At 42.6% G+C, this 19062-nt stretch overlaps 1 protein-coding gene across 3 annotated transcripts in view; it reads left to right on the top strand.

Annotated features, from left to right (window-relative positions):
- crebbpa (CREB binding protein a) overlaps nt 1-19062 on the top strand; it is a 45807-nt gene that overhangs the window by 21309 nt on the left and 5436 nt on the right. Inside the window, exons 3-24 of one of the 3 annotated variants that reach the window (XM_073471393.1) lie at nt 268-447; nt 1271-1538; nt 5390-5503; nt 6783-7058; nt 7392-7491; nt 7697-7834; nt 7996-8113; nt 8200-8371; nt 8928-8990; nt 9505-9626; nt 10606-10818; nt 11142-11465; nt 11764-11943; nt 12566-12737; nt 13952-14070; nt 14259-14498; nt 14763-14851; nt 15775-15855; nt 16448-16504; nt 17298-17375; nt 17472-17539; nt 18002-18152. In XM_073471393.1, coding sequence (XP_073327494.1) covers nt 268-447; nt 1271-1538; nt 5390-5503; nt 6783-7058; nt 7392-7491; nt 7697-7834; nt 7996-8113; nt 8200-8371; nt 8928-8990; nt 9505-9626; nt 10606-10818; nt 11142-11465; nt 11764-11943; nt 12566-12737; nt 13952-14070; nt 14259-14498; nt 14763-14851; nt 15775-15855; nt 16448-16504; nt 17298-17375; nt 17472-17539; nt 18002-18152 — 3323 coding nt within the window. Of the gene's footprint in view, nt 1-267; nt 448-1270; nt 1539-5389; nt 5504-6782; nt 7059-7391; nt 7492-7696; nt 7835-7995; nt 8114-8199; nt 8372-8927; nt 8991-9504; nt 9627-10605; nt 10819-11138; nt 11466-11763; nt 11944-12565; nt 12738-13951; nt 14071-14258; nt 14499-14762; nt 14852-15774; nt 15856-16447; nt 16505-17297; nt 17376-17471; nt 17540-18001; nt 18153-19062 lie in introns of all 3 variants that reach the window. The other 2 variants (XM_073471385.1, XM_073471402.1) reach the window with 2 other exon arrangements.

Below are 19062 nucleotides of genomic sequence, written 5' to 3'. Positions count from 1 at the left end.
TTGAGGAACAGTGCTGACGCTTTCTGTTTATGGAAAAATTTGATCTAATAGCACCACATAATTTTCAGACAGATGTTGGTTGCTAGTTAGGTACTAGTCAGATGTAAAGAGTAAATGACAAACAATTGGTATTGTATTACACTGCTGAAGTCTCCATACAAGCTCTTATTCAGGCCCTGCATGATTTGGTGCTTTAAAGTAGGCTACTGTCATAATAATACTGCTAAATTACTTTATTAACTTTTTTTCATCTGTTTGTCTTTCCAGTTGGGCCTGGGCAGCAATGGGGGTCCATTTGGGGCCCAGCCCTATGGTCAAGGTGCCACAGGACCCGGCCAGCAGCTAAACCCTCAGCAGCAGCTCCAGAACAAGGCTGCCCTTGCCAACAGCCTGCCACCCTTCCCCACTGAGCTCAAAGGGGCCGCTGTCACTAGCGTGCCAAGCATGGTTAGCGCTTACTCATACATTACCATATTGATAATAGCAGAAATCTTACTAGACACATGTTCACACGTACACATTTAAGTCACTACATGGAGCTGTGAACAGCATACTGTCATATTTGAGTATTATATTTCAAATTTACAAGTTTATTGTCATTATTATTATTGTTGTTGTTGTTATTATTAGTCATTGCTCTACTATCACTCAGTGGCCAGAATGTTGGGGCTAAAGCAATAATAATCACAGATATTATAATGATCACTAAACATGCCAATCTGTCTTGATGATCTGCAAGTCTGTGTCCACCCCCTCAACCTCACTGGACATGCTGACTGTAACCAGTGTTTAAGTATTAACCATTATTCTACAATTAATACCTGTTGAAGTTATAACATAACATTACTAAAATTAGCTCTTTTAGATGTAGATTATCACCAAGAGCTGGAAAAAAGTAAAACTGGAATTAAATAACTATTTTTTGCCTGCTACAGAACACATATGTGCCCTGTCAATCATGAAGTCAATCATGAAGTCAATCAAATGTTCTCCTTTGAGAGAAAAATCTATAAACATAAGAGAGAAAGTGATAATACTGAGTTTTGGGTTTGGTGACCGTCTGTGTAGATGGAGACCTAAATTTGACGCAGCCAATCACATGTAGCATAAAATAGATGCATATAGAGCATCTTCTAACCTTAAGTGACTGACAGGAAATTTGCCTTTTACAACTGTAGTATTGACAGCATAAGAGGCGATAAAGGTTTTTTATTGTTAACCCATTTCAACTTTGACATTTCCTCTACATTTGTCTTTGTCAACCATGTAGCAGCTCCAGCAGCAGCCTCAGCAGCAGACAGCGTTGCTCCCACTGGCCGGTGGTGGAGGTGTGGCAGTGTCTTCAGCAGGCCCCACCGCCGACCCAGAGAAGCGCAAGCTGATCCAGCAGCAGCTGGTTCTGCTGCTTCACGCACACAAGTGCCAGCGACGGGAGCAGGCCAACGGGGAGGTGAGGGCCTGCGCCCTGCCTCACTGCCGCACCATGAAGAACGTCCTTAACCACATGACCCACTGCCAGGCCGGCAAATCCTGCCAGGGTGAGTTGGAGAATTTGAAAAAATCAGATAATGAAATCAGATTGATATATTCCTGGTGTTTGTAGAAGTCATCACCCTGTTTTACCGATTGAGACTTGCTGGTGTGTGGGCACATTAAGAAAGGGTTAGGGCACAATCAACTCTTCTTCTTTTTTTTGTTTTTAAAAAAAAGTCTGGTTTCTGGATCTTGTGTAAAATCTCCTCTTTGAATGACAATATTTTGCATACTACAGCCACCTCTCCTGAATTTTACAGACATCATAGAACTCGAGCAGAACATGCAAGCTACTGATTAAAATTTGTTGATGTGTCTTGGTTGCAGCAGACGAGGAAGACAGTTAGAAAATTCTCGTGTTCTTTTAAATATCTGGTGTGACAATACGGCAAGAAGTGTAAAGCTTTGAAAATATCTTTATAACTGTTTATAATGTTTGCAAATAAAAGAAAAGTAGACTCAAAGACAATGTAATACCACTTTTCCACCAAAATTTGCGGGTCTACAAAGGTTTTTAAAATGTTGGTCATCCCACTAAAAATTGCCTATTGACCTTATTCCCACTTCCTGCAGGTAAGGCAGCCCATTTGTGATTTTTGTCTGAAGCGCTACGTTGTACGTCACTGACGTCACATTTCACATCACCAATGCGCCAGAAACAGTTGTAACAGTTGAGAAAACAACAAAAGACCCATTGTGAAAGAAGCGTCTGTAAAACGGGGGATACATTATTTTGAGTGTCACAACCCGGGAAATGACTCGTTTGACTGTCATAATTTGAGCCATTCGGTCCATTAACATTTGGAAAGTCTAGAAGAGCCGCACGATCAAATTGTTTTATCTCTCTTCAAGTTAGCCACGTCGTTAAACCAGATGTTAGCCGGCTCAGTGAGCGATCCAGGTATTTGCATAGCCGCGAAGTCGAGCTTTTTTGGCTTGGAAACATCACTGAGCAGCTTTCACAGGAATGAACGAGGCTCCACCTCCCACACTGTGTCCAGTAATAAAACGTCTTTAATAGACCGCATTCCAAATTCCTTCCTTATTTTTAAGCGCCACCATCGGATGTTGATAATAATGCGTCATCACTTTGCGTGGCGGAATTTAGCGTGGTCACCCGGGTCTTGTGTTTAAATTAAAGCCGAGCCGAGGTGATAAAAACCTGTGTCTACTGCAGGGTCAATTGACCCGGGTGTAAATGCCGAGTATACACATTCCCATTGCACACAAAAGCACGATCTTAGCGGGTTTAAGTGGGATTTTTGACTAGTGGAAAAGGAGTATAACCTTACTTCCAGCTGCAAGTGCAAGTTCTTTTTGTGCACAAAATAGACCTTACAGATCAGTCAGAGCACTCATTTTTACCAGTCTCTCGCCACTTGTAGTAGTTGAAGTGTTGGTGTCAAGCAGCTGGTAGGTGTGCTCAAATTACATCAGAGTATTAACAATGTTCAGGAGAACAACTTAATTTATACAACCGTTGCTGCTGTATTGGAGGATTGTTGTCAGTCTTGAGCCACTTAAACAAAAGTCCAGACAAAAGTTGTGTTTAAAGTTTTTGTTAAAATGTTTATCTTTGAATACCAAAGGTCTGCTTGAATTTCTAATATAATTTTTACCTTCTAACTTCTTTTTCAGAGGTTTTCATTGTCAGGTGTGTCTTTTCTGGCCATTTTTCCAACTTGAGCTCTGTTTTTATCACATGAATATAAATAACAACTTAACATAAGAAAATACATGACGACATACACAGAAATACAGAGAAGGGCTGGATGCACAGTTTTAATGTAGTCATATTCGGTTATATCCTTTTTTTTTTAATTGTAGCCAGCTCTTTTTTACATCCCCTCCTGGTCTCCATGGGGAGGTCAGTTACACGGCTGTGAGCAGACATGTTTCCCTTGACTCTATGTTGGTCATGCCATGTGTCTCTGCCTTATGCAGACTCCGCACAGGGGAGATTTCCAACCATTAAAAAAAAACAACACTCACCTCTTGGTCTGCTGAGGCCAATTTCTTCCTCGGGATGTGCAATATCGTTTGCAGGTCTTGAACCTGCAGTCATTGCTCCTCTACTTCCTGTGTCGGCACCAGCATTGCTGCAAAGAAAAAATCTCCCGAAGCTACTCTCGTTTAAATTTGGCTCTGTGTTTTTGCTCTGCCCTTGGTCTTGAATGCTTAAGTTCAGTTTCAAGCCAACATACTCCGAGGCCAAGGTGTGTTAAGTGTGAAGGCGTCTGTGTCTCTGCTCCCTGCATGCCAGCTCATTTCCTCTTGCTCAGAAATGCTTCTTCTCTGTGCCACTGAAATAACCGTAGAGAGAGATTTTGTTTCCCAACATGCAGTTTTATCTCTAAGATTTTAGATCTATCTGATGTCTGTTGGCTTAGTTCATTTTCACCTGAGGGACTCTGGAGTCTGCGATAGGAGTAGTGTTTGGATTGGCTTTGGACCTAAATGTGAGGCCTTTTTTTCTTTGTTCCTCACTGCATACTGAATCTACAAAAGCCCTCAAAATGATAGCCCTTCTATGATTGAGTCTATGCCAGTAGAATTGGCATTTTTACAAAGATAATAAAATGTAACTGTGTTTATTTGTGCGTAGCCCTCAGTGCTTAAAGCCATGTAGTAATTGTATATGTGCCAGGCAGCTAGCCAGGCTGATTTTAGCCTACTTGTGATTTCTTGTCAGATTAGCTGCTAGCTCATTAGCCTGGCCACAGATGAAATGAAGCACCTCAGTTTGTTCAGCCACGCACCAGGAAATTTGGTTTAAGTTCTCTTTCCACTTGGCCAAACCAACAGTCTTCCAAGAGTGGAAATTGGTGCAATGAGCTGAACCTGAGATCTTTTGAGTTTTGGGCCGTCACATTTCTTTTCTCAAGTTTCTAGGGCTGTACACGGATGCAGGTTTTGTCAGTCAAATGGGATTTGGCTGTTCAGTACAAATATTCATCTATTTGTTCCACTTTTTTTCCATAGGCTATCTGCCAATCAATATCAGCCTACATCAGCCAGCTACCAATGCCTATCTTTGTCATCTGTGATGAAAAAACATAAAATTTCCGCACAGTCAGAGAAGGTATAAGTGTACGTTCTGCTCATAGTTAAAGGTATAAAATACCAGAGCTCCACAGAGAGTTTCCTGACAGGCTGCTGACAGTGTTGCAGGCAGAAGTGTCAGTTCGCCACCAGTGGAGGAGTTTGTCCCACTGTCTGGTTCAAAAGTTTGTAAAGTAGTTAAAGCAGCTGACTTCAGTGACGGTCATCACTGGGGAAGAGAGCATTGAAGCAGCCAACAGTCTGGAGTTGCGCTGCTCTTCTCCACTTCCATTACAGTTAGTTCCGTAAAAAATACAGCCATGCTGTTACTCCTGCATGATTCTGTGTACAATGAAGCAGCTAAAAAAACAAAAGTGCAGCGATTTGACTGACACAATGTGAGTCAACTTGGGGTTTTCTCGACCGATGACTTTAATCATCATCTATGTGGAGGCAGCCCTACTAGTTTCTCTCATTAGCTTTGATTAGCCATCCATCTCACTTCCGATACATTTTGCTCATATCCTCGTTATTCCACAGTACCAGTCAGCCCGTCCTTTAAAGACATTTACATAGCAAGTTTTTCTGTCCTAGTGTTGAGCTTAATGCAGTTCCAAATTTTAAAATATTTTGTGCTTGAGTGAGTGGCGCTGGGATTGCTAGTAGAGAAAAAAGATGCCATGTTGGTCAGTGAACAAAGAGAAGCTATACATAAAAGTTGTTGGAAAAAGGGTTGTTGTTCTCTTTATCATTGCTGGGACAAGATTGTGAACCCTGTTGATCTCTCTATCTCTCTGTCTCCTTTTCCCTGCAGTGGCTCACTGTGCGTCATCCAGACAGATCATCTCCCACTGGAAAAATTGCACACGACACGACTGCCCCGTCTGCCTGCCGCTGAAGAACGCCAGCGACAAGCGCACCCAGCAGCGTAAGTACAAGTAGCAGGCTCCAGCCCACTGTCGCTTAACTATTATCAAGTTGCTCAATGTAACCACCGACACCAAACACGAGGCCGAATTACTTCTGTTGACTGTGGAGAATAGGTAGGACATCTAAACATTGGCCATCTCTGGGTTTGTCTTACAAAGGCCTCAATCTTTATCTTCGGAGATTATGTTGGTATATGGAGCTGTCATAGTCCATGCTGACAGCTTTAGAAAAAATTGGACCTGCCTGTTGCTTTCCTGAGATGTTTGTGTGTAGAGTGTGTGCAGGTTTTGCCATTCAACCAAATCATGCAGCTTATTTCTAGTTTTTTACTCCTTCACGATGACTAAAAGTACTCGATGAATGCGAGTGTGGTCCTGCTGAGCTTGTTATCTGACACACAAGAGGCTTAGAAGTGTGATGGAGGGAGAGAGGGAGGAAACCGAGAGCGTGTGCTCGAGGTGTCCTGCTGAGCCATTGGTTGTTGGGCTGTTTACTGCTACTCCCCACTAGAACCGGGCCGAGTTTGACACACTCTACCTCATACTAAAACCGCTTTCTTTCTGTTTTGTTTTTCACTCTCTCCAAATGTGGTCACAGGTTAACAATCTGCTTTCTTTTATGCACTTCCACTGATTTGATCCTTCTCTGGAATACTTACACAACAACTCTGAAGCGTTCTCTGCCATTTTCTTGCCTTTTAGTCATCTTTCTTCACTTCACTCTGTTCACCATTTCTACAGCATTCCAGCATTGGTCTGTCCCTGTTTGGCTTGCATGTTAAAGAACATGATGCCGGGGCTTGTGTCTCTCCTGCCAACACAAACGGAGTGCAATATTTCTTTGTTCTGCCTCCTCTGATTTTTGTCTTTGCACAAACTACGAGCGTTTTTAGCCCGACCAAAGCCTGAACCCCAGAAAAATATGCTAATGCTCTGTCCCCTGAAGGGATTTATGTATTTATTCAGTTCACTGCTGTTTAAAGTGTTTAGCCTTACTTTAATGTTCTCACTGTATCATACTGCCTTGTGACTGCATCTTACCAGAGGTCAAAGTGTGTATGCATTTGTATTTGATACTACCTGTCTGAAGTAGTCTATGTCTTTGCCGTGTTTTGACCAAAACAGACTCTCTTCATATTTATCAGGCTTGGCACACTGTATCAACATTTGCATTTTGTTTATGTACTCTAGCTGGTACAGCAGTAGAGCAAGATGGTATAGTATATTGAGTTTGATTGTATTTGAGTGTTTCTGACTGCTCTATCTCTCTCTCCACAGCCAAGCTGAGCTCCCCCAATACTGGCCTCCAGAACCCCATGTCCTCAGTTGGTGTGGGCCAGCCCAGTACTCCCACCATCAATACCTCAACCCCCATAGACCCAAGCTCTATGCAGAGAGCCTACGCGGCACTTGGGCTGCCCTACAGCAGCCAGGCCACTGGGCAGGCCCAGACACAGCAGGCCCCGGGCCCAGCACAGACAGCTGGCGCTCAGAACGCACAGGCCCAGCAACAACAGCAGCTTCCACAGCAGATGAGATCCATCAATGCACTTGGTAAAGACAGAAAGGCTGATTTTTTTCTCCCTATTTTTTCTTTTAGAAACTTGACAATACTGTGTATCCTCGTATGTATGTATGCACAGACATGTAAATGCACAGCACACCCAGCTGCAAGGCTCTTAAATGGGTCTCAGTGATGTCAAAATGATGGCAAATCATTGTTTATAAAATGCTGTTGTGAAGCTGCCTTTTCACCAAGTCACTCTGCTATTTTAGTGTGTTCTTTGTTATATAGAGTACTCTTCAGTTGTAGACACGACAGCCTTTGAGAGCTCGATTTCTGAAATCGAGGTAGTGCCGTTTGGTCACAGCTTTCCATATTCACAGGTAACCAGATGGCTCTTGGAGGTGCAACAATGGGCGTGACCACTTCAGACCAGACAAACCTGCACACAGACTCCCTCCCCAACGCACTCAACACTAACAAGTCAGTACCCGCCATTACCTACAGTGCATTTATTGACCTTAAATGTTCTTTCAAATGCAGAAAGCTTAAATTAGCTACTTAGAATATCCAGGTTTACTAGATCTGAAGCTACTATGACAGTGCAGTTTAAAAAGAAATGACACTGTGTATGAAAACACAGCAATAGAAGCTGTAATTTCTAACCTTTCTCCTTTTCCACCTCCAGTCAGCTGCTGTCAGATGGGTCGACTGTGGGCTCAATGGGGAACCTCCCCACAGCAGCACCTATCTCTGCCACCGGCACCAGGAAAGCGTGGCATGAGCACGTCACTCAGGACCTGCGCAATCACCTCGTACACAAACTGTACGTACCTCTCCTGGAGAGATCTAACTCTTTGAGAATGCTCGTCAGTCTCCTTACTTGACTCTTTCTTAGAGGCCGGATTTTTTAAGCAAAGTTTTGAAGTGGAGAAGTAGAAATCGCCAAAGATAATAATTGCTGCAAATTCTGTTCTTCTGTGGCAGAGTACAAGCCATATTCCCTACCCCTGACCCGGCAGCTTTGAAGGACAGACGAATGGAGAACCTGGTGGCCTACGCCAGGAAGGTGGAGGGCGACATGTACGAGTCAGCCAACAGCCGGGTAGGTTTCCTAGAAAAGCACCCCAACTAGGATATAACTTAGGATATAAACTGCTTATTGTACTAACTGCTCTTCCCTCCCTCCAGGATGAGTACTATCACTTCCTAGCTGAGAAAATCTATAAGATCCAAAAGGAACTGGAGGAGAAGAGGCGCTCAAGGCTACAGAAGCAGATCCTGAACCAGGCACCTTTGGCAGCACAGGGGGCTCAGCAGCCCAGTCTCCCCCAACCCAATGCCTTTGGCCCAAGGCCACAGAGTGAGTACAGTGTTTGCAAGTCTTGCAGGTAAAATCTCAAATTACCTAAAGTTTCTTTTGAAAGTTCTTTTTACACAGTCTCATAAACCATTGACAACTCTAAAGTATATATATTTTATACATAAACCAATATTTATATTGTGAGCTGTTTTCTCTGGGATATGGCAGCCAGAAGACATCTTACTATCTGTTATTAGGTAGTGGATGTAGTTTTTAATATCTCTGGTTGTGTTAGGCTGCTGTGTGAAATGTTGTATATCATTTTAAGGTTTTTTGATGACAAAAACACATGATCATTTTATTTGTAGATGGTATAAAGGTTTTCAGAAAATATATAACAATATTTCATTAGAGATACCTTCAGGGATGACTTTATCCATACTGACCTATATCCAGCCATTAGTCATGTGTTCAGTAGCTTCCATAATTTAGAAATGATAATACATGCAGTGACAGTGGAGGTGTTGAGTAGTTATTACGTTTTTTTCATTAGAGCTGGTTATGTCATTCTTCAGGCTTACTTTTAGTTAAAAAGTTCTTTCTATTTGCTTTATAGATGGACCTGTTGCTCTGCCCAACATGCCAAATCAGATCATGAATCGCATGCAGGTTTCACAAGGTACGTCTCAGATGTTGCATGTTGCACATGATATGGTTTTTTTTTTTTGGATTCAGACTACACAGAAACAGAGTCAATTAAAACACCGGAAAGTCAGAATGCAGAACATGAAACTGCTCATCAAAATGTCGAAAATGTATCTGGAAAAGACCCAAATTACTTAAACAAGACAGAAGAAAAAAATTGAGGTTGTAGAGAACAATGATGTGGACGATGAAAAGGAGAAATACAAAGCTATATTATCTGGACATCTCAATGAAGAAGCCTGTTGATGAGGCAGAAATCATTCACATGCAAATGCTTACAATGTCATGAAAAGCAAACAAGCAAAGACAGCAGATGCACAGGTCAAACTGTGCGGCTCAAGCTGCCTGAAAATTAACACATGTAAAGGTTTAACTTGAAGGGGAAGTTTGTGCCTCGAGAATAAAAAGCTGCCAACTTTATCTTTGCATTGTATGGTGCTTCTGCACTCCTTGTGGAGTTGAACATTAAGGTCCACTCTTCTGTACAGGAATCAACCAGTTCAACCACATGGCTCTGCCCAATGCTCAGATATCCCAGGCACCAATGGGAGCCCGAGCTGCCTCACCCATGAACCATCCACAGCAAATGAACATGAGCTCTGTTCCAGCGGTGAGGAGGGCAAATCACAGTGCGCACGCACGCACGCACGCACACACACACACACACACACACACACACACACACACACATATACATATACATATATATATGATATATAGGTAACATGAGCTAGGCAGGCTTATTATAAGTAGTCCACTTGTCAAGTCATGAGGGACTGCTGTTTGTAGAAGCAGGTAACTTGGAAAGTTAAGAGCAGACTGTTTGTTGCTCTGTAGTGTCACAGTTAGCCAGATTATGCCAAGCAGAGCTTTTAGCAACCCTGGCGTGCAAAAGATACACTGACCTTTTAGTACAAATGTACAAATGTGCCCTGTTTTTGCATGCCTTTTTAAAGAAGAGGATCACAGTGTGTGTCCATTTCAGTTCATTTCAGTCCTGCTTAAATTGCTTAAAATGTATCGCTGGGCTCCAGTAGGAATACATATTTCCTTAATCAATTAGCCCCCTGTAATAATATATTATTTATTTTTCACAATTGACATAAGGGATTCTTCACAGCACAACTACAAATTGGAATTTTACAACATAATTATTTTTTTATTAATATTTTGAATCATACATATGAAATTAATCAAAATAATGCCAGTAGTTTACCAGCTCTTCAAGAGGATTTAAAGAAGATTTTTCGAAACATGCAGGGCAATTAAAAGAGAGCACTAACCTGTTCTTGTTTTATAAGGAAAACAAATATCGATTAATCTAATAATTACTTCAACTGTAGACATTATAGACAAATCGGCAGGAAGACTGTGAAAGAGAGAGAAATCAGGAATTACTCCAGCCCTCCATCCACAATCACACTCACACAGCTTTATTGTCGAAGGAAGAAATTCATTGTGTAGCATGACTGTATTACTATGGCACGGGAATGCCAGAAATTTGAATTAACTTAGTCATGGCACATGCTTGGTCTGTAGAAATTCCTGTCACTCTTCTCTTAGTAACATCCTCTTTTCTTGTCTTGTAGATGGGCATGTCTCCCTCTAGGATGCCCCAGGCACAGGGCATGATGGCGGGACACGGTGGTGGTAACATGGTAGGCCAGACGGCCAGCCAGGGACAGTTTCTGGCTCAGACCCAGTTCCCTCCAGGATCTGCTGCAGTCGCTGCAACAGGTGCCATGAATGTCACCGTGGGACCTGGCATTGGCCAGCCACCTGCACAGGCTGCCGTCACCCAGGTGAGACATGAAGAGGAACATGAGGGGTGTGGAGCCGTAGTCAACCATGTTGGATAACTGATGTCAGTAATGCTATCCTTTTTGGAGTAGCTACAACATTGTGCTGATTTCAACTAGCTCCTGGGGAACTAAAATCAAACTACTTCCACCAATCATACTATGGACTAATTGCTCTTAAATTGTTCTCATATCAATCACAAGGTGCTCTGTAAATCTTAAATTGTGTGTGGTGTTGTGTTTGACCTTTTGATTGTATGTTTGTCTGCTTATCTTGTTTGTGTGTGTGTCTGCCTGCCCTTTGTGTGTGTCCTTCTCTCCAGCAGCAGCAGCAGCAGCAACAGCAGCAGCAGAACGCTAACCTCCCAATGAATGCACTTGGCCCCTCGCTGGGCCCTCAGCTAGCCTCCCCTCAAACCCCCTTGCACTCCACACCTCCACCTGCTGCCTCCTCCGCCGCCACGGCTGGGGCGGCCACTAACTTGCCGCACCCCCAGCCCTCCAGCCGCAGCTCTACCCCCACCCTCCCCGGCCCTGGCCCTGCCCCAGCCCCGGGTGCCACCCCACCCCGCCCCACCCAGCCCCAACCCCAGGCGGAGCTCCCCGCAGCAGCACAGACGCAGCCCCCGCCTCAACCCCCTACCACGCCGGTGAGACTGAGACCCTCCGCATGCCCTCCACTCTGACTCCCTCTGCAAACTCCCATCCCTCTGACTGCCATGTTCCAAACCCGTCCCATCTGCATCCACCTTTTTGTCTGATAACTGCATCTTCACCACTGTTTGTAGCATCCACCACAAAGGGAATGTTACGTCTTTCAGCTTAAGGGAGCAATGAAATCAATATGGAAGGTGTTCATCTGTGCCGTGGCTTCAGCTCTGCATGCAAAAAAAGCAAATGAGTTGTTTCCAGTATCTCATATTTCTCTCCCTCTCTTCTATGTTTCAGCTATCCCAATCAGGGGCCAGTCTGGATAACCGGGTGCCCACACCGGCCTCAGCAGCCAGTGCTGACCTGCACTCGCAGCATGTTGGAGCAGACCTGCCCGTCCAGGAGGTCAAAGTAGAGGCACACCATGACCAACAGGAGTTTGAGGCCGCTGGCGGCAAAACTGAGCCCAAGATGGAGGTGGGTTAAAGCCATGTGTTTCACATACACATAAACTGATTCATCTGTCCATTTATTGATTCATGCTGCTTTCAACTTGTTTGTGCATCGTCTCTCTATTGATTCTTCCTTCTCTTCATTTTAGATGAAAAACAGTTTCAGTAAAACTTATGTAGCTTGATTAGATTTACTTTATCTTAAGTTTGCGTTATCCATCTATAGAATTATCAATCAACTCCTTTATTTCATTGTTTGTCAGTACTAAATTTATTTGAAAAAATTCTCATTCCTGAATTCTTTCTCCTTCACGTAACAATCGAAGGCATCTAAACAATCGTACGTGTTGATTAAATCTAAATATGGAAAAAACATTAAGGAGCTAAAGTCCTTTTCATTAATGGACATTGCAACATAGTAATGTAAGTCTATGGCAGATTTCTCTACCAGAAAAGAGAAAAAAATGTTAAGTATAGAGCAACTATGTTATATGCATATAATCACACTCCTTCATCATTAATTTTGAGAACAGATCTGATCAGATTGTCAATGGAATGAGAATATCAAGGAACAAACAAACTCACACCACACACACAAGAAAGCGTATTTTCATGTTACAATGACTCATTTGCCTTTTTGTCTGTAGACCGAGGAAGACTCTACATCAACGCTGGTGAAGAAGGAAGAGCCAGAGGAGAAGCCGGAGCCGATGGAGGTGGAGGACAAAAAGCCGGAAATGAAGACAGAACCCAAAGAAGAGGAAGAGGGTGGAGCCAACAGCACGACCTCGTCATCCCCCTCTCAGTCACGGAGGAAAAGTGAGTCTGCTGCTGAGGGATGTATAAAATCTGTGTAGAGTCTGGAATTGATTCAGACACTCAGTAAACAGAAAGGGTTTTTCCGTTATTGCCAGTAATGTTTAAACAACTGCCAGACAGTCGTGACTTATTTAGAGTTTCCTTTAAACGTATGATTACAACATTATTAGTCTGGCACTGACTTTGAACAATGTGCAGACTCTTTGATCTTGCCAGCATTTTCGGCAAATAATGAATGGGCTGTGCATCCGCTGGTAAAATATGCTCGACTAATCCTGATACCCACCTATTGTAAGATTTGGTACAACTGATTGGCAAGCAAGTATCAATGCGCGTTAAGTTGTGAAATGATGAAAACTCTTGCACAGAAATGGAGCAAGTAATGTATTGCACAGTAGATGTTAGTCAGAATCAGCTCCCCGGGTGACCACAAACAATTTTAACCACCCCGAAGTAAAGGTAAACCAACTCAAAATCAAAATGTATTATTAGCTCTGTTGCAGTCAGTTGCTAACAGGTAACAGGCTCTCCACCTGCCGTTTTAACCATAAATTTGTTGTTCACACTGTAGTATCAGGGAAATAAAACATTATGCGTCTGCCATAGATACGAGTCATATTTTTCAAAGGTCTTGAGCCTAATTAGACACCCAACAACTGTAAATAGCGCTGACACATCGCTATGAAGAGATAGAGAACTGTAGTAACACCATGAGAAGACACACTCTGTTGTAGTCAGCTCTCAGTTCAGTTTATCATTTGCTAAGCGACTTACAAAAATCCCTTTCCTCCAAGAACATTCCCAGGAAAGATCTGCTTGTTCCTGACACATATTCACCATTAGACTTGAGCCCTGGGTATTATATAAAATTATAGTCATGTAACATGGTGTTGGTGTTAATGTGCTGTCATATTTCAGTTGTTAGAATATTTGCTTATTAGAAACATGATACAGCACTCATCACAAATTGCAACCAGGCCAGCATTTAATTTTGCTTTTGTTCACTAACAGGTTTTGCTCTTCAGTGTTCAGAATGTCTGTCATCTGTGTGAAGCTCATGTGAATTTTATCTTAAAGATTAAAGGTCTAGCAAAGAAAAAGTGTAACCGTATAGCTTTGTCCCTGTTTTTCCCCCCTGTATACTAAGGTTTTTCTCCTTATTTCTCTCTCTCTTTTTGATAACTTACTTTGTCTTTCCTTGCTTCATTTTCCAGTCTTTAAGCCAGAGGAGTTGCGCCAGGCTTTGATGCCGACTCTGGAGTCTCTGTACAGGCAGGACCCTGAGTCGCTGCCCTTCAGACAGCCAGTAGACCCCATGCTTCTGGGTATCCCGGTAGGTAGCGCACATGCACTTCCCACCTAATGTTTTCACTTAAAACAAAACCTTTGAAATAATGAAAATCATCTTTCATGGGGTATTGTTAACTGTTGTTGCCAGTTTTAGTGAACACACATACTTCAGCTACACTGTTTTAGCTCTTTGGTCTGTAACACTTTTTTTATTCACCCTTCTCTTTCTAGGACTACTTTGACATTGTTAAGAACCCAATAGACCTGTCTACAATAAAGCGTAAGCTTGACACGGGCCAGTACCAAGAGCCTTGGCAGTACGTTGACGATGTCTGGCTGATGTTCAACAACGCCTGGCTTTACAACCGCAAGACATCCCGTGTCTACAAGTACTGCTCCAAGCTGGCTGAGGTGTTCGAGTCAGAGATTGACCCTGTCATGCAGGGTCTGGGATACTGCTGCGGGAGGAAGGTGAGATAAATATAGTTAATGATATAGTAAATGGAGAAGGGAGGGAACAATGAAAGAGCATTGGTGTTAGGGAAATGATTTAGGCTGCCAGGTTACTAAGACTTCCTTTTTTCACTCTTGGATTTTGTTAAAAACAAGGTCAAACAAGTAAAAACAGTTTGACTCAGTAGGATGAGCTCCTGATAGTAGCAGGAATCATCATATTTATTGGGTGAATTAGTTTACATTTTTTGACCAACTTTGTCATCCCACATGTGTCTGCAGTACGAGTTCTCCCCTCAAACCCTCTGTTGCTATGGCAAGCAGCTCTGCACCATACCTACAGGAGGCACATACTACAGCTACCAGAACAGGTACCTGCGTGGATAAATGTGTACATTTGTCGATGTATAACATATATTGCACTGTGCCTGTCAACTCAGGTATGCCTTTGGTATAAAAATAATGTGCTCACTGAATCATCTCATACACGTCACGCACATTTGCATGCCCAGTTGTTATTTGATGGGCAATAAATGCAGCTATTTGAACTGTATAATACCCACCCCCTACAGCCGGGGATCTGTCTAGAGCTAGAGGGACCACTGTGATTCAGGCAGTAGTCCCAGCTTCAGCTTTTACAACTCTGCCTCACCATCCTGGCACTGCATGAAACTCAAAGCAACATTTAACAACATCCAGGTTCAGGCATTGCACGTGTTGGGAGATGCTCTGAAGATATGAAACCCTAAAGAGCTGAAACACTAAGAGCAGCAAAGTAGCGTTGCTGAATGTGGGAATGAGTGATTTCAGTGTTGCTGCCCCCCTCTCTGGTATGCCAGATGAAAATATAACACTTTGGTTCAGGCCACAAACAGCAATGCCCATCATTGCCTTTTCCTCTCAGCAGATGACGGCTTACACCACGTTCCCTTGCACCGCCTGCTGTATAAACTGTGTAACTGCAGCCCCTTTTTGAACACTTGAACTGGGCACTTTGAGAGCGGAGCAGCACAGCAGCAGTAGTGATACAGCACAGTCTGACAGACAGCACGAGGCTCCTGCAGCGCAGTCCATTTACACTCTCAATGGGAGCTCAGGGATTCCCCTGCTCTCTGTTATTAAACATGAAAGACCAGTGTTATTTTGTGCACAATTGGACACACGAGTACTAAACATTGCAATATTACAAATTTTTCTACTTCAGTGAAAAAGAACACAAGAGCTGCACTTAGCTGTTGTTCAGCTACACATAAAGTGTTGAAGTGCTGAATGTTAAATGTGTGTGTTTTTACAGGTATCACTTCTGTGAGAAGTGCTTCAATGAGATCCAGGGGGAGAGTGTGACGTTAGGAGATGATCCCGCACAGCCACAGACGTAAGTGAACTGGCTATTGATAAACTCACTATTTAAAAAAAAAAAAAAGAAAGAAAAAAAAGTTAGTCATACAGTTTTAGGAACATATTATGAGGCAAAACTTCCTGCCTTTCACTCTTGGATTTTGAGCAAATGGAAATTTTCTTCTCACTTAACCCTGTTCAGGTCAGAGTGACAGGTCAACTTCAAAACAGCAGCTATGTAGCTCATAGATCTTTGATCACAGTTTCTCATAAGAAAGAGAGAATGTCGCAATGTTTGCTTGCATGACACTAATCCAGAATGTAGGTGTAGTGACTTCATATTCATTATTTAGCCTCTTCTTTGGATTTTTATATTTCCTAAATGGCATCATAGGTCTCTTTTATATGCTTATTATATGTGCATTATTATTGTGGGTGGCCCCCACACAGACTTCGCCATTAATAAAAATGCACAGAGCTTTGGACTGAATGTGTGTGTGTGTGTGTGTGTGTGTGTGTGTGTGTGTGTGTGTGTGTGTGTGTGTGTGTGTGTGTGTGTGTGTGTGTGTGTGTGTGTGTGTGTCTTGTTTTTCTCATTTCTTTTTCCGTTCTTTTCTCCGACATGTCAGGATGATATCAAAAGACCAGTTCGAACGGAAGAAGAATGATGTTCTTGACCCTGAACCGTAAGTAGACCCTAATCCTCACACTCTTTCAGTGAGTAGGACTCATACTGACAGCGAAGCGTGTCCTTTTAGTGCTTCTTTTTCAGAAGTTAGTCTCACATGTGTTGAATAATCATTTTACTGCCTTTTCCTGCTTCCTCCTTCTGATCACATCTTAAAAAGTTATTTTCTGCCTCACACATCTGGCTTTGTTTGTGTGCTTTTGGTGCACAGTCTGCATATTTTCTCTCTGGTGCTCTCTGATCAATCACTTTGGTTTCAGTGAGGCCTCGGGGCAACTCTGCAGCGCCACCTGCTGAGTGGAACCCTATGTGACCAATGAAAGTTTTTCCATCAGAGAACACAGGCCCTTATTTCTTTGATATGCAGTGATTTCCTGTCACATCTTCCCAGTGATTTAATGTTGAATAAGATGCATGTTACTTATTAATCCTCCCATAAAGGCGCACTTGCACTGACTGGCTTGCAAGTGCGTAACGACTGGAGGAATATAAACTTGAATGGGGATGTTTGTGTTGCTTGTTTCCTGAGCAGTTAAGATATCAACATTCATACAAACGATAATCAGGAAAACGTTTATCCATGTCAGAGCACATGTAGAAGAGCTGTAGAAATGCTACTGCTAGATTTCTGCACTTTTTTTTACCATTTGGCCAACACTGCTGATATAGCAAAGAGTGAATCAGGTAGAGCTAAATGTCTCTTTCCAGTCTTACATATTACAAAGATTTCTGTTTTAGTTTATTTAAAATGTTGAAATTTCTTCTAAAAAATGTTTCTTTCATTTCTTTAGGTTTGTTGAATGTAAAGATTGTGGACGGAAGATGCACCAGATATGCGTCTTACACTACGAGGTCATTTGGCCATCTGGGTGAGATGTCAACATCTACTCTTACTCGATTTGTATAATTGTTTTGACATATTTTGTGTGTTAGTAAGTCGAACTTTCTTGTCTTTCTCTTTCCAGATTCATCTGTGACAACTGTTTAAAGAAGAGTGGAAAAACACGGAAGGAAAACAAGTTCTCTGCCAAACGTTAGTTCAATTCGCTGCATTTGAATTTTAAATATCAGGTCCTTGAAACAGCCTTGTGTCATGCAGTGTTCAAAATGTCAACAGATTATTGCAGGTTTTTTCTCACAAGCACTAAAGACACAAGATAATATAAACCACCTCTATCTGCACATGGGCTGCATGTGTCTCCCTCAGTGGTTTTCCTGGAGTGGTGGCCTTGTGTTTTGTTTGATGTTGGCCTTGTGGTTTCACTGGTATTCCTGAGAGAACATATGACCTTTTGTGGCATATGGTGACAACACAGCTCTCAAGCTCTCATTATCTCAGACAAATGAGTTCTACTGCTTCACATGTTGGCTAAAATTGAGGGCTACTGCAGGTTGTTGATGACCCGGTGTGACCCCCCACTCTTCTTCTATCCTGGAGAGTTAAAAGAATTGACATTTCTCTAAAAAGCTCCCCCTGTGCTTTTGTACACTGTAGGGCTGCAGTCGACACGATTGGGAATGTACATAGAGGACCGTGTGAATAAATACTTGAAGAGACAGAACCACCCAGAGGCCGGAGAGGTGTTTGTGCGAGTGGTGGCGAGCTCCGACAAAACGGTGGAAGTCAAACCAGGCATGAAAGCCAGGTGAGAACAAACATCACTGACAAAGACGACTGGGTGAAAATGTTTCAAATAAGATCAACAGAATCACAGAAACAGGCTCATAATTCCAAGTAATGTATACTTTGGTGTGTTACTTGATTATTATGTATTATTTATCAACTTAAATTGCCTTGGTCGAACAAATGAACAACCAAAGAGTCAACAGTCGAGATGACCTAGGCTATAATGTTGCACACAACCAAATACCTGTTCCTGCCTACTTGATTTGTAGATGCACTGGCACCGCTCGTATTTGTCCTGAGATTTTTTTTATTGTCCCTGCCATACAAAGCTACAAAGCCCTCTATAAAGCTTTTATACCCACTCAGAGCGATTGTGGAATCCCGCATGTTTGATGAGATGGAGTATACACCCTCCCTGAGTACCTCAGAGGGTTGTTCACTGTTGCATCACACAAGATCAAAGTCGCCTCATGCTCGCAGGGAGGAGCCCATCCACCAACAACCTGTTATCTTCAGGTTGAGTCGTTTCAGGCTTTTTATTGACTCAAGGCCACTTGACTTGAATTGTTCCATTATGCTCTTGAGTGTCGTGAAAAGCAGTGTTGCAGAAGGCAACTTCTCGGCCAGCTCATGACTCTTGCTTCCAAGATGCCTTTATAGTCACAGTACAATAAAAACATTTTTAGAACTGTTGTGATAAAAATGGCTGCACTTTACTATTTACTTGCTCTAAGAATTTTATTTTAAGATGCTTTCATGGCAACATGCCTCTATCCACTGTCCAAATAAAGTAAGAGAAAGAGATATAATCCACCCCTTTTGTGTTGAGAACTGACCCTCCTTAAATTACATCACACGCCGATGTTTTAGCAGGCAATAATCCAAGACCGAAAGACACAAAATATTTTAGCTGCTCTAATGTGTGACTT

Source organism: Pagrus major, chromosome 1, assembly GCF_040436345.1.
Source record: "Pagrus major chromosome 1, Pma_NU_1.0".
Classification (NCBI taxonomy): Eukaryota; Metazoa; Chordata; class Actinopteri; order Spariformes; family Sparidae; genus Pagrus; species Pagrus major.
The sequence above is the reverse complement of the archived record's forward strand: the minus strand, read 5'-3'. Positions and strand labels throughout refer to the sequence as shown.